At 41.9% G+C, this 15,640-nt stretch overlaps 1 protein-coding gene across 3 annotated transcripts in view; it reads right to left on the bottom strand.

The window, feature by feature from the left end:
• ERBB4 (erb-b2 receptor tyrosine kinase 4) overlaps positions 1–15,640 on the bottom strand; it is a 1,059,049-nt gene that overhangs the window by 286,328 nt on the left and 757,081 nt on the right. For all 3 annotated transcript variants that reach the window (XM_088474081.1, XM_088474078.1, XM_088474079.1), the window contains exon 5: positions 7,937–8,002. In XM_088474081.1, coding sequence (XP_088330207.1) covers positions 7,937–8,002 — 66 coding nt within the window. The remainder of the gene's footprint in view (positions 1–7,936; positions 8,003–15,640) is intronic.

The raw sequence follows: 15,640 nt of genomic DNA, 5'->3' as shown, positions 1-15,640 counted from the left end.
AAAGACACAGTGCACCTTGTTAAACAGTGTTAGAAAAGAGAGCAGGACTAAAATAGGAGACAGCCTGGAGGTGAAAAGAGACAGCTAGGGGAAGAAAAGTGATTTTGATGATTATAAATTACACTGTAAGCAACAAGACAGATATAAACAGGAGAAACAGGTACCATCATCTGTGTGTTTTCGTGCTTGTTTGTTTGTTTGTTTATGAATTTGTGCATATGTTTGTTTGTTTATGGGTAAGCAACACTTTGTGACTCCACCGAACTTGTTATTTACAGTAAAACACTTTAACTAAAGAAAATGTTTGTTGTTGTTGTTGATTTTATTTAGGCAATTTATATTTTTTGCATAATGCAGTTTCACACAGGAAAGCCAGGTGTCTTCATCATTGCTCCGGCTCGGACACAGCTGATCTGAAAATCAGCTGTCAGTCGTCTGTCATTTAACCCTCACTGGGATAAAGCAATCAGGAAGCCGGCTGTCGGGCTTACGGCAGCCAGTTTCCCGATTGAATCCCAGTGTTTCGCTGCCCCTTTTGTAGCAGTTAGACAAGTGCGCATGCATGACCTACAGGTCACACCTGCGCACAAGAGTCCTGACGTCTGGCGGCTCATTGCCCTGCAATGCCATATAATGCAGCCTGTTACTCTCAGTTGTTGTAATAAAGTTGTGCCCTAATATAGGGTCCTGTTTAGAAAGCCCAGAAAAGCTGCTTTGTAACTTAACTGAAGCATTTTTCCATAGTTAAATTCAAATGTTGTTTCTATTGTTTACTATTTCCTTTACTTTTTTTCTATGTTCCAAACATCTTGGAGAAGTAACCACAGATCTTCCGTGGATGTACTATAGGCTTGCTGAAATCCTTCTGTCTCTTCATGTAATCACATACAGACTCGATGATGTTGAGATCAGGGCTCTGTGGGGGTCATATCATCACTTCCAGGACTCCTGGTCTTTCTTTACGCTCAAGATAGTTCTTAATGACATTGGCTGTATGTTTGTGGTCGTTGTCCTGCTGCAGAAAAAGTTTACAGCCAATCAGACGCCTCCCTGATGGCATTGCATGATGCTTAAGTATCTGCCTGTATTTCTCAGCATTGAGGACACCATTCATCCTGACCAAATCCACAACTCTATTTGCTCATTATTGTACCGCTCTCCAGCCCTTCGGCGAACAAACTGTCTTCTGTTACAGCCAGATATTCCAAAATTGGACTCATGAGTACAGAGCACCTGCTGCCATTTTCTGCACCCCAGTTCCTATGTTTTCATGCATAGTTGAGTCGCTTGGCCTTGTTTCCACGTTGAAGGTATGGCTTTTTGGTCACAATCCTTCCATGAAGAGCACTTCTGGCCAGACTTCCCCAAACTGTAGATGGGTGTACCTGGAATCCACTGGTATCTGCCAGTTCTGAGCTGATGGCACTGCTGGACATCTTCCGATTTTGAACTGAAGTAAGCATGATGTGTCTTTTCATCTGATGCACTAAGTTTCCTTGGCCGACCACGGTGTCTGCAATCCTCAACATTGCCCGGTTCTTTGTGCTTCTTCAAAAGAAGCAAAGTGCTTGAACAGCATATCTTGAAACCCCAGTGTGCTTTAAAATCTTTGCTTGGGAGAGACCGTGCTGATGCAGTATAACTACCTTGTGTCTTGTTGCTGTGCTCAGTCTTGCCATGGTGTATAACCTATGTCAGAAACTGTCTTCCACAACTTCCCCTTTGTAGCAGAGTTTGGCTGTTCATCACCCAGTTTTAAGCCTCCTACACAGCTGTTTCTGTTTCAGTTATTGACTGTGCATATGAAAAATACATATGAAAATCTTGATCATTATCACCTGTTTGGTATGATTGGTTAATCACACACCTAACTATAATCCTACAAAATCCCTGACTTTGTGCAAGTGTATATATATTTCAATATACGGCTGGCGCATTCTCTGTAGTAACTATTGTTCAAATTTCTTTCATTCTAAGCCTTCAAACTTCCTCCAAAGAGCTCAAAGTAGGGATACTTTAATTTTAACAGCCTTGAATTTCCTGACAGAACAATTGCACAGGTTTCCAAACTTCTTGGGGCACCTAAGTCTTTGCTGGGGAGGCAACTGTATACATTTTTTGCATGCATATAAACCACAAACATTTTCTATATACAGAGTAGGGATAATGTTACAATGGTTTGGATTAATGGTAACACTGAATTATTTACTATGGCAGTCATTCAGAGCCGTTCGCTATTTGCGGTCGTTCGTTCTAAAACAAAGGCTGGCTATTCAAATGAACCGTTCGCTCATTGCGGTCTGTTCACGCCTCTAAGTCTGAACGAGCGAGCAAAACTTGCAGTTGTAATGTTGAAAAATACGCCCCCTTGCCGCTCGCATCATACGTTATGTCCGCTATTTATTAGATTAATCGAGTACATCGTACAGCGTATAAACTGCTCGCTATTCTTGTGGTTGGTTTTTTCAACTGCTATTTTCCGAGCAGTTCTGAGTAAAAAAAAACCAAGTGACGTGGTCAATGTCGCTGCTGTATTAGACGCCCTTTTTGACCTTTAAGCACGCCTGCGTTCTAATTCCACTCCCCCGTTTTCAAGCACCTTCCCCTGTTACCACCCACATACGCCTCCTTCTGTCAATCAAAATAGCAGGCATTCGCTATATAGCGAACAAACGATTTTCGGCCGCACTGACTGGTTCGCGCATGCGTATTAAAATCCGTACGCATGCGCAGATGTGCGAACATCGGTCAGAACGAACGAGTGGCCGCTTACGAGCGGCTCTGAATCAGGGCCTATGTTTTAGTAATGTAAATTACAGTAGATGGTTTCAAGTCCACCGGTGGATGTCAAGCCCAAGGCTGGTAATGGACACTGAGGGCGTAAATCTGAGTTACACACAATGCGGAATGCGTACACATATCGCTATTTTTAGAAAGCGCATGCCTTGTAGCCAACATAGGCAAATTAGAGCTTCTACATCACACCTCACAGACAGCTATATGGGTGTTACCGGATGGTAAATGGGCATAAGAGAAGCATCTCATGGGCATTTTGTTTCCTTGTAGTAAGAGTTGTGACCTATCCTGCGTTGAATGTTGTAGAGTGTACGTAATTTTCAGACGCATCTTCTGCACCGAGCATCCGGTAAGTGTAAGTGCCGTTAATACTGATAATGGCTGCTCTCACAGCTGCGTGACTGGGGACGGTGCTGTCACATAGATAGGTTACGACTCAGTAAATGGGTGAGATATTTGTACAGGACCTCAGATTGCTGGAGTCGTCCAGAATAGCGACTCTATTATCTGCATCTCAGAATCCGGCCCTAATAGAAGTTCATTTCATGTCAGTAAGACCGAAGGCTGTCAATTTAAGCCTAAGGGACATTAAACCACGAGTGTTTTGAGTGTTGCCAGTTTAATAACGTGTTGGGTATTGCCCCTTTAAGTTTAGCCGGTCTTATGCAGCCAATGAATGTTTCATAGGGAGTGGTCTAAGAGTATTTAATGGAGTGATGTATGTAAATCTGCCCCTTTGTTCCAGTTTTTTGCATATATGCAAATTATCTTGCCCACAATGCACCTTGCTTGTTATTGATGCCCTCTTTTCCTGTGTTGTTGACATATAGAAATTAATAAACAGTGCTTGCATGTAGTAAGTTTTATAACTGGAAAAATATAAAAATATATATATTAAAAAAAAGTATATATATATATATATATATATATATATATATATATATATATATATATATATTGTCTCCCTATTTCTACAGGCGTGTAAGTTGAACTACCCCCAGTGTAAGTACTAACAAATTTATCTTTTCCACAGTATGGGGAATTGACCATGATCTTTATAGATTGTGGATACTCAGGTGTCAGGATAAAGACATGATCCTTATGGACTGTTCTTATTATTGTGTGTGAGATAGCAATGGACCCATGTGGGTGGTTTTACCAGTGAATTATGGCAGAGTTAAAAAAAAATATTGCAGTGTACAGTCCAATATGAATATATGTCAATTATTTTACCCATAATGCATGTTTGTTTTTGATGCTATGTTTTCAAGCTTTTCCTGTGTATTTTGGCATTAGTAAATAGTGGTTTGCAATAGAGTAAGTTCTGTAAAAGATATATATATTAAAAAGAGAAAAAAAAATATTCTCCCTATTTCTACAGGTGTCTGAATTAAACTACCCCCAGTGTGTGTTATTTTATTTTTTCAAGTAGAAGCAGTCATTGGAGGGGAGTGCCAGTCCCTTAGTTTGCCAGGGGTGCTTGGACCCCAAGATACACCCCTGTAGTTAGGCTTAGTGGGTGCGCACTCATTAAAGTGGAGTACGGCGACAGCCAATTGTCCTGGACGGGAAATGGCTATACCACCTGGACCGGTGGTTGAAGTTAAAGGAGAGTTGATCACCAATGCTTGGCTAGTGTGTGTGTTTGTATGGAGCCGTTCGGTTGTTATTGTCCTGTGCATTCTTTTTGTGTCCTGTCACCATTACTAGTATTAACATATAGTCTAAACATTTAATGACTTGTCAAAAATAAATTTGACAAAATATTTAAACGCCAACACTGTTGTGTGTGTCTTTATTTTAGAAGTTAAGTTACATTGTATTTAAGAAGGTATTATATGGTAACACGATAATACACGTTAGTGAGTTTATACACCTGCCCAAACCAAACCGCATATTTCACATCTATCAACTTTATTAGACTGTAAGCTCCCAGGGATGGGACAATGTAAATTAGTGATGTCAGATGTTTAAACACAGGCTGCATTTCTATGCCATTAACTATAACCTTTGCATTTGTACAATTTAACAAACAGCATCTGTCATAACCTCAAAGGGGTCTGATGTGTGCAATATTGATACATTTATTACAGTGGGAATTCTCTGCAGCACATTCTGTAAATCTCATCTGATTGCAGATTATTTTTTTTTTTTTACTGGGAACAGGATACACATATATAAAGCGAGAACAAAATAATTATATATAACTACAGGCTCATGAAATTCTGTTTGAACTTCATAAACCTGTCGTCCTTAATAATGACAACATCCAGTAATGCAATGAACCAAAATATTTTGTAGATCACTGTCGTGTAAGTTGTGAACCTTTGTACATGGCACCTCCAAACTTTCCAGCCAAGTGAATTAAAAACACCGCAGAGGTTTGTAGGGGGGCAAATACATTTTCTTATTTCTGCATGCAGGGTAAATACTGGCGGCTTTTGCATGTAGCCCGCAAATGCTGAACAGTTTTATATTTACACTGCAATTTGGAGTTAAGTTTGGACCCGCTCCTCCCAAAGCTAAATCTATCTGCACACGTTACGTCAGCCCCTCCTGCAGTGCAGTGTGGTTTTGCCAAGGTGCAAAGTTACTTGTTTTAGTTGCTTTGCTTCCAACGCAAATCAATCCCAAAGAGGTCTTATCACATAAATCATACTGGAAATAGTATATATCACAGCAATGTTTACTGGTGTGATACATATTCAGATAACATAATACAGAAAAAGTCACTTCTCAGACATGTTGAGCTACGGTGAGCAGACATTTGTAAACAGAAATCTTATATTTAAAGAGAAGTTGATGTAGTAGCTTAGAAATTAATACAATGGCAATTCCTTATTTTTTAAATTCCATCCATTGTTTCATTGAAGTTGCGGCAGGCGGTCTCCCAGTTTTTTAATTATGCCATGAAGAATATCTTAATATGCCTAGTTATCCGCCAAAAGGCCTAATAATCCTAGGCTCAGGTAATAGGTGGGGGTGTGACCTTGCCTGTACTGTGTCCTCAATAGAAGTTATGTGGCAGTGCCATTGTGGGGGCATGCACCCCACCTCAATGCCTCTGCGGTTTCTAATCTCCCTTCTCTCAGCACTTGACCCATGCTAACTAGACCCATGTACTTGTGCATGTTTTGAGAAGGTAATTAATAATTCAGTAAAATCTGTGCTCTCATTTTAAATTGCGTAATTATGATTTCCACAGAGTAGCAAATTTTTTAAAGTCTCTTCCCTTGTACCCCACTCTTAAACTATATCCCCCCACACCAATTGACAGTACAAACAGAGACCTTTCAGTGTAGTTGGAACTAAGTAATTCCATATATTCACATTGCCAGGATAGTGTCAGGATGTGGTCTGGGATCGATCGCTACTCATCTCCGCGCCTGCGTCCTTGGGCTTAGGTGTTCAGTCGCTGGGAGTGGAGGTGAGTGGTAACTGTGTATTCTCCCCAGGGTCTGCTAGGGCTTCCATGCATGCATCCTGGTTCCCGGGGTGCCAGGCATGGGCGCAGCCATGTTGGTCCATATCACCTGACTAGTCTCTCCCAATGGTAGTCCTGTGGTCACTCAGCTGATCCTCTGATCCAATGACCAGCTACCTAAGGGTATTTAAGTCTGTCTCCAGTAACAGGAAACTGCTGTTTAACTTCACTGTTCCAGTGACTGTGACTCACCAGTGTTTCTCCCTCAGTGTGTTGCTTCAGCCTTTGCGCGGTTCTCCAGTGTTATTTGCATCAGCTCCCAGGCTGAGTTCCAGTGTATCATTTCAGTTCTCTCACTGAACTCCAGTTCTTTTCATAACAGCTCTTGTGTTGTTATTATTGTGCTGTTCAGTTCCCCAGCTGCCTCCCTGTGTTACTGGTGTCTGTTTTCATGCTAATTACTAGTTAGCTCGCAGCTGGATCCTTAACAATTCTCAGTGCATTCCTGTGTTACATTTCCCTGTGTTCAAGTATTCAGTTCACATGCTGATGTCCTGTGTTCATGTATTCAGTTCACATGCTGATCTCCTGTGTTCAAGTATTCAGTTCACACGCTGATCTCCTGTGTTCAAGTATTCAGTTCACACGCTGATCTCCTGTGTTCAAGTTTTCAGTTCACATGCTGATCTCCTGTGTTCAAGTATTCAGTTCACACGCTGATCTCCTGTGTTCAAGTATTCAGTTCACACGCTGATCTCCTGTGTTCAAGTTTTCAGTTCACACGCTGATCTCCTGTGTTCAAGTTTTCAGTTCACACGCTGATCTCCTGTGTTCAAGTATTCAGTTCACACAGTGATCTCCTGTGTTCAAGTATTTAGTTCTTACGCTGGCCTCTAGTGTTATACATTTATTGTCTCCATGCTAGTTTCCTGTGAATTAAATCTCCTAAATATAGTTACCGGTCTTCCTGCCACTCCCAGGTACCTGTCCAGAGGGCTGCGACCTGCTCACTTTGTGCAGCGAAACCCATATCCCATCTGGAGGGGTCACTGCTGAAGACCACCAAGTGAGTTAGACTCCACGCCTCTGGGCAAGTCTAGCCAACCTGTGTTTGGCCCCAATACGGAGACTTAGTACTGTGACTCACCTGCATGTTCCCTAGCCACCCTAACTCCCTGGCTTCTATCCTCACCTAAAGAACTTCCCATACGGTTCCTGACAGATAGCAGTAGTGCACAGACTGTCACACCTGGTTGTATGTCTATTCTTGTCTATTCCAGGGTTGAACTTTTTGTCTCCTGGAAATGTAAATCTCCCACCCATTGCAGTCTCTAGCACTGGAAGGTCTCTGATCCGTCACCTGTACAGTCTTTGAAGGAGTACCAGTGGGGATGTCAGGGAAAGGACTACCTCCAATAAGCTACAATGGGTGGTAGTTAATAGATACGGGCTTTTGTGTAATAATTAAGGGGTCTATTTACTAAGCCTTGGATGAAGATAAAGTGAAACGGTGATAAAGTACCAGCCAATCAGCACCTAAATGCCATGTCACAGGCTGTATTTGAAAAATGACAGGAGCTGGTTTGTTGGGACTTTATCTCTGTCCACTTTATTTCCATCCAAGGTTTAGTAAATCGACCCCTATCACACTATCTTATACAGCAACATAGCACTGTGCAAAAACAGAGAGCAATAAAAAGTTATTAAAGTACTTACGTCTTTGACACTGGGTCTCCGATGGCCCCCAGCAGTGTTCAGGACAAGCTTTCGGACATTTCCCACCTGAGAATAACAAAGTAAACAGTATAGGTATCTAAGAGATAAAGCTGCAATGAATAAAAATGTTTAGACTGTGCATGTATCTCTCTCTCAAGTCACTGAGATCTCTGACCAGGTGAGACTAAATAATCGGCAAGTTGGCCTGCCCACCAATTTGACGCAATTAATTGTGCGCCTTTAAAAGGCTCAGTTGCTGCCATCTTGATACAGTAGGACCCAATCACTGAAATTCATACTTCTCAATATTTTAAGATGACCAACCCAGGAGAGATCACGTAGAGGGTCATCCAGGTGGGGGGTGAAGGGGATGCGTTGCTGCGAATTGCATCATCGTGCCCCCCCACACACACACACACTGCACATTGACACTATCTGCAGCATAAGGCTGTAGGGGTTGAGGCCACAATGACGCCATTCGCCACAAATCACGTCAACAAGCCTCCGGACCTCCCAACTCACTGGGAAGTGTATGGAGCCAGGAGGCTAGTCTACTCTCTAGGGAGTCAGGGAGAGCTCTCCGAAATTTGGGAGTATCCCAGACATTCCGGGAGGATAGACGATACTGCGCTGAAAACTAGGTGCATGACATCACAAGAGGAAAGGAAACACAAATCTTTACTTTAAAATTCATACTACAGTAATGCTAAAATGATATGTCAGTAAATGTAATTTACATTGTCAGTAAAAATATATATATATTTCCAGGGAAGTAATAAATGAGATCCAGATACTTTTTCAGAAACTTATATACACTGCCTCATTTACATTGTATTGTCTAGGAAGTGGAACATATATGTTTGCCTTCAATATTATGAAAAAAAAGGAACATTTGGGTTCATAGAAAGATTCACGTTCCTCTGTCTATAAGCTGAGAGATTGGGCCATCGGTAGGTACTATTCCTGGTGGTGTGGAAGGAATCCTGCCATGAACACTTCACTGTCGGAGGACCATCTGCTTATTCCGATCATAAACTCATTACGGCACCATAATGCAAAATCATTTCTGTCTAAAAGGGTAGGGTAGAAGGGGGGGGGGGAGGTGTTTCCGAGGCTCCATCTGGCACAAATAATACAACTTTAATCAGTAATAACGATAATTATTATTAGGAAGCTACAGTACTGGAGGACGGTGCACAAACTTAATGAGTGTAAATTGATTTATAACAGATGGGATTAGGAATGACTGCCTAGAAAAACACGAGGCTCTGTCTTCAGAAGGGCAGGCACACCGTTTTGGATATGGAAAATGCTAAGGTGTGTTCCAGAGTGAGTATATTTGGTATAAAAGGTCTCAGTGTAATACTGGCTCAGAAACACAATGTAACAATCATTCAAAAGACTCTAAAGAGCGTCCTAATAACAGCGCTAGATAATAACAGTATAATTATTATCATCAATCAACACATTATTATTTTTATTATTATTACTAGTATTATTCATATACTCATAGTGATCGCAACCATTTTGTGGCCTGATACAGTATTTGAGACAATGCCGTCTGTTAATTAACTAGCGAAATTAATAGGCTTGATATTGGTTTGCCAATGGTGAACAAGAAAAGCATGTGGTTGGAGAAACGCAGGCGTGCCAGAGCATTTGAACGCCGTTACAGTGGCGTGCATAAATTAGCCACTGCGACGCCGTACGCAGCTTGAGCTCCCACTGCGTGCGACGAGGTTAGCAATTCCTGAGTAAGGTCAGAGCTTGTGCAAGTGTGTGAGGCTGCGATGGTACTCCATGTTACCGATGGTTTCGCTTGCCAAGTATTACGGATGTGTGTAAGGTAAAGTGGATGTCCTTATGTTAGGCTGCGTATGGCATTGCGATCGCAGACATTAGCGTGCCTTCGCAGTGGGACTGCGTGCGTAATTGCTATTGCAAACACAGTTGCGGTCCGTACTGAATCAGACCCTATGTCACCAATATACAGTACATTGGAATACAGTTCATTATTTATTAATTATTATTATCTTTTATTTGTAAGGCGCCACAAGGTGTACGCAGCGCTGTACAAGAAGTAACATAAATACAAGTACAGTAAGCAGTATAAATACAAAGCACAATTATACTCAAAAAGAATAGTGTTTTGGTGCACGCATCTAAAAATATTATTAAAATATAACTTTTAATTATAGTTGATTAAAATGAAATCAACACACGGTGAAATATTAATATAAAATGACAATTCTGTGTCTGGGAACTCCGTATTCATGTCAAAATCTTTACTTTCTGGAAGGGATAACCTTTCGTGTTGTATCCTCTTCCTTTATTTTTATTACCACTGATTGAATATGATGCACTTTATTTCCTATACTGATAATCTATTATCTTAAATCATCCGTGTCTTGTCACGTAATTGAACATATTAAACAATCCTATGAAGTTTTTTGTGGTCTCAAATTTCTTTTGTCTGCATACAATATATGTCCTATCTGACAAAATAAAGTTAACACTTTGGTTCTAAGGGCCTGATTCAGGGCCGCTCGTAAGCGGCCGCTCGTTCGCTCCGAGCGAAGGTCGCACATCTGCGCATGCGTATGGGTCGTAATGTGCATGCGCCAACCAGTCAGTGCGGTCGGAAATCGAGCGCTCGCAAAATAGCGAGTGCCTGCTAATTTGAGTGACAGGATGAGGCGTTTGTGGGTGGTAACAGGGGAAGGTGCTTGAAAACGGGGAGTGGAGATCCGAACGCAGGCGTGCCAAACGGTCAAAACGGGTATTTTAAGGGTGTGCACAATTAACAAAGCAGCGTCATTGGCCACGTCACTTGGTTATTTCTTAGCCTGAACTGCTGGCATGATTGCGGTAGGAAAATCCAACCACAAGCACTGCGAGCAGTTCAGACGCCTTTCGATGTACTCGATTAATCTAATAAATAGCGGAGATGACGTAGGATGCGAGCGGCCAGGGGGTGTCTATACAAAATAACGATAGCGAGCGCATGTATCGTTCGCTCGCTCAGACATAGAGGCGTCAACAGACCGCAAAGAGCGAGCGCTCAATTTAAATAGCCGGCCCCTTTTCTGAACGAGCGAGCGCAAATAGCGTCCGGCTCTGAATCAGGCCCTAAATACAAAGCACCGCAGTAAGCATCATAGAAGTACAAAGCATAACAAACATTGCAATAAAACCACAGACAACTAGTGACAATTACAGGGAGAAGGGAACGGTAACTTCTTTTAGCTACAGTCAGCAGACAGCGGCAGTGGAGGCTCCAGAGGTGGGGCTACAGCACAGTTCAAAATTCAAATAGGGGAGTCACACCAACTGCCAGTGAGTCCCAGCCAGCGATGTTTGGCTTTGTTGGAAATGGCAGTTGGTGTGATTCCCCTATTTGAATTTTGAACTGTGCTGCAGCCGCACCTCTGGAGCCACCACTGGACAGCGGCGAGTAGAAGGGGAAATCACGGAGTGCTGTGATGCAGCGGCCACGGGTATTTCTCACGTCAAGTTCTGTTGTGCTTCCTCTGCGAGTGTGTAGGTGTTAAACGCTAATTCCTGTATGGCTAAAGTTGCAGCCCAGCGCCTCTGATTCACAGTGAGCGGTGTTTCACTGCCTATGCAAATAAACCGCAAACTTTAAAGAAAAAAGACGGTGTGCTACCCCTCTCGCCGGGGCGTCTGGCTCCGTATGATGTATTGAGGCTGGGTATATGAGGACACATCTGTAGATTAAATTTCACGCCTGTGATAAGCACGGCGCTATAATAAACAAATGAATTTCTTTCTAGAGAGAGTCTGCAATGCATTAGGATACTGCTGGTTATAATGTTACATACAAGCTGTACATTTATTTAAGTTCTCCAAATAAATTTTTTCTTTTTTTTCTTTTAGGAGAATAAAATAATAGAGTCAAAGTTTAAAAAAATGCGAATACTGCGCAGACTGGTAAAAATGGAAATATCATTTTAGTGATATAATGGCGTCTGAGTATTACCGGACTGAGAGATAGCATTGTACGCGGGAGCTGCTACGTCTGGGCCTGCAGGCGATACTCTACCTGTCCTTGTATTACATTCCCCATTATCATTCTACGGATTCATTGCCTTCTCTTTTGTGCTGAGGAGAAATAAAGGAATTATTCTCTATCTTTGTCCCTCCTCAGCACTTATCTCCTGATCTCTCGCACTGTTAGAAGGTTAATTATCAAACCGTGGAACTCACTTCAGCTTTCCTGACTGGATTACCTCATGAGGCATCACACAATGCTTTGCTATCAGTAAGTGCACTCGGCCATGGAACACTGATGTGGAAATTTAGGCAAGATATGGGTTTTTTTTTCTATGTCATAGAATTTTTTTTTTTTTTTTTAGCTATTTGACTGAAAGTAGACAAAAAAAATGCACAAATATGAGTCTGCTTCACGTGCACTGGCTTCCTGGGCTGTTACTACTTAAGCTGCATACACACACAACGATTTTTTGAACGATTATCGTTTAACGATAAACGTTTGAAAAAATCGTTCACTTTCTGAGTCAAACGATGAACGATAATCGTTCATGCGCGTTCTCGTTTTTAGTTCAGTCAGACTTGTCAACTGAACGATTTTCATGAAGGGAATATACAAATATAGTTTGTAGTTCAAAAAAATCGTTCATTACACTTTAAAAAATCTGACAGATAATCTGACAGAAAAACGTTCACAAAATCGTTGGTAACAAAATCGTTGTGTGTGTATGCACCTTTAAGCTGCATACACACACAACGATTTTGTAAATGAACGATTTTATTAAACGATTTTCGTTTCCTAAAATCGTTCATTTACTAATGTAATTAACAATTTTTTTGAACTACAAATGATTTTTGCATATTCCCTTAATGAAAATCGTTGAGTTGACAAGTCTAACTGAACTACAAACATGAACGCGCATGAACGATAATCGTTCATCGTTTTAACTTAGAAAGTGAATGATTTTTTCAACGATGAACGATAATCAATATCGGTATCGATAATCGTTCAAAAAATCGTTGTGTGTGTGTATGCACCTTTATACTTTCATTACAATCCTAATGAAAGTTTTACGGAATGACTACACTCCCATTGCAATATTTCTGCATTACAGTCTCTGAGAAATGACAAGTTAACATCCTGTGCGGACACAAAGCTGAAGTACAAAGGCAATTTGTAAGGTGGTGTATGCTGACACCAGTAATTTGGCTGCTCTCTCCTGATTCCAGACACTGTACCTCTTCCTCTCCTCGATGTTCTAGTGGCGGTACTAGCTCATTCCACTGACTCAGCAGTGCTGCCTGCCACAGCAGCACAAATCCTGATTTTTATTCCTCTCCCTTTGTTGTGATTCCTTCCCTGCCTCTCGCTTTTGACCACGGCTGCCGTTTTGCAAGAACACCAAATGTAATTTGCCCAAGATGTGGACGATTTTGGCTCACCTCACGCCTCTGCAAAGGCACGATGAGACAGCACAGCGAAATCCGCTGTTACCAACTCTCTTTTGTACACACGAAAAAAGTACATTGCCTGTAAAGGACATAATTAAGTAGAATTGGGTCCAGACTGACCGACAATTCAGCCTTGATTTAATGGGTTCCCCAGCTGTGACAGACGTGGACGCATTATTGCTGTTACTTTGCAATTTTGCAAGCGGTTGGGGTTAGTTCTGCTGTGGAATAAAGCTTTCTCCCGATAGTTTACTTATTCATGGGGTTTAATCTACAACATCACCTTCTGCTATTAGCTGTCTGTAATGGCTGCTGCCTCACTTCTTCTGAGGTTTTATGAAGAAACTTTTTTGCACGATAAATACAATTTAAAAGGAAGACGATCATTCATTTTGTTTGTTTATTTATTTAGTTGTTTGTTTGTTTTTTGCCGGAGCAAAGATAACAAATACATTTGCTATAATACAAAGTGCACAGTATTATGTTTTCTTTTGTCAAAAATAACAAGGAAACTGTCCTGGAGAAGCTCTCAGTATCACCATATTGTAAAATAATCGCAGCTTGTTCCATTTAGTAAGGGCTGAGATTTTAAGGGGTCTATTTACTAAGCAGTGTTAAGAGTAGTGAAAAGCAAAGAGTGAAAAGTGATAAGGTGCCAGCCAATAAGCTCCTAACTGCCATCTCACAGGCTCTGGCCCTGATTCAAAGCCGGACGCTCTGACAGAGCGCTCGCTCTGAATCAAGGTCGTCCTTCCTAATTTTAGAGCGGCCTCCTGGCCGCTCGCATAGCTGTGGGTGACCACCCACAGCTATAGCGAGCGGCCAAAAAGATGGTCGCGATGGTCGACTGTCAAATGCCTTGAGTCCTATTAGAGACAAGCACTATATTGTATAAATTAAATTAAATGTCATTATTATTATTTGACACTAGTCCTCATTCACTTGTTTTGAATTCTAAAGCAATCTATAGAAAGACAGAAATATTAGTAAAAGCACATGTATGAATATATTTGGAATCAGCAAAAAATATTATTAGCAGTTTATTAATGAAAATAAATGCCCTTTCGGAATTGCTTTCAACTACAAATTATAGTTGGTCACAAGGGCATCCAAAGAGCAATTGATATTTCTCCATCAGCCATAACTAGACAACAGTATATTATTTAAATTAAATCTAATCTTTATTGTCAGGTTCTTTTGAAAGATGCTGATTGTTGAGCTCTGCAGGAGAATATATAAATCATATTTGCTGTAGGTGAGAGCTGTAACATTTTCATGCAACTGGTTTATATACTGTACCGCACAACTGGATAATAAAAACTAGTTTGTATCCCAACTACTGTAGTTATGGACCTTAAAACCTTTAAAGTTTTAGATAATCTTAACATGTACATTAATGATGGGCAACAGGCAGCCCCCCAAGCTCTCACCTGCATCCCCCCCCCATCCCTGCTTCCATTTGTCTTGTCACTCACCAGTATATGGGGGAGATGTATCAATCCTTGAAGAGAGATAAAATGAAGAGAGATAAAGTACCAACCAATCAGCATGTGTTAGAAATATGACAGGTAGGAGCTGATTGATTGGTACATTGTCTCTCTCCATGGGCAGCAGCACCACTTCTAAAAAGTTGCACTTTAGTGAATATACCAAATATACGCAGTGTACAATCTGCTCATGTAAGATAGGCTTAAATAAGGGCCAAATGCCAGCCCATGGCATGTAGTTCACAAAAGCCTAGATGGGAACTGAGGGCCTGATTCAGAACCAGTCGCAAGCGCTGAGCGCTCGCAACTGGGTCGATGGTGGCCCACAGCGCATGCGCACGACGGAGCCGGCTCCGTTGTGCGCATGTGCGAGACCTGGCTATCGATGGGCCATCCGTCGCTCCGGGTCTCGCACCAAAGGGGGCGAGCTGTCAATGTTGAGTGACAGCTCGCCCCGTTTGGTGGGCGGGCAGGGGGGGTGGCTGCCCAAACGGAGGCGTTCCCAAGGGAACGCTTGCCGTTTGGGTGCGGCCCCACTGACATCACGAGTGATGTCAGTGGAGAGCTTCCAGCTCTGTTAGAGCTGAAAGCTCCCTGGGGCTTGCGATGGACGAGACCCTACCACAAGGGTCTCGTCGCAAGCCCGATGGCCTTGACCATCGCGACCATCATCATGGCCACTCGCTATAGCTGTGGGTTGTCACCCAAAGCTATGCGAGCGAGGACGCTCCAAAAAAAAAAAACGCCCTGATTC

This window comes from Taudactylus pleione, unplaced genomic scaffold (genome assembly GCF_031769625.1).
Source record: "Taudactylus pleione unplaced genomic scaffold, aTauple2 ptg000147l, whole genome shotgun sequence".
Taxonomy (NCBI): Eukaryota; Metazoa; Chordata; class Amphibia; order Anura; family Myobatrachidae; genus Taudactylus; species Taudactylus pleione.
The sequence above is the reverse complement of the archived record's forward strand: the minus strand, read 5'-3'. Positions and strand labels throughout refer to the sequence as shown.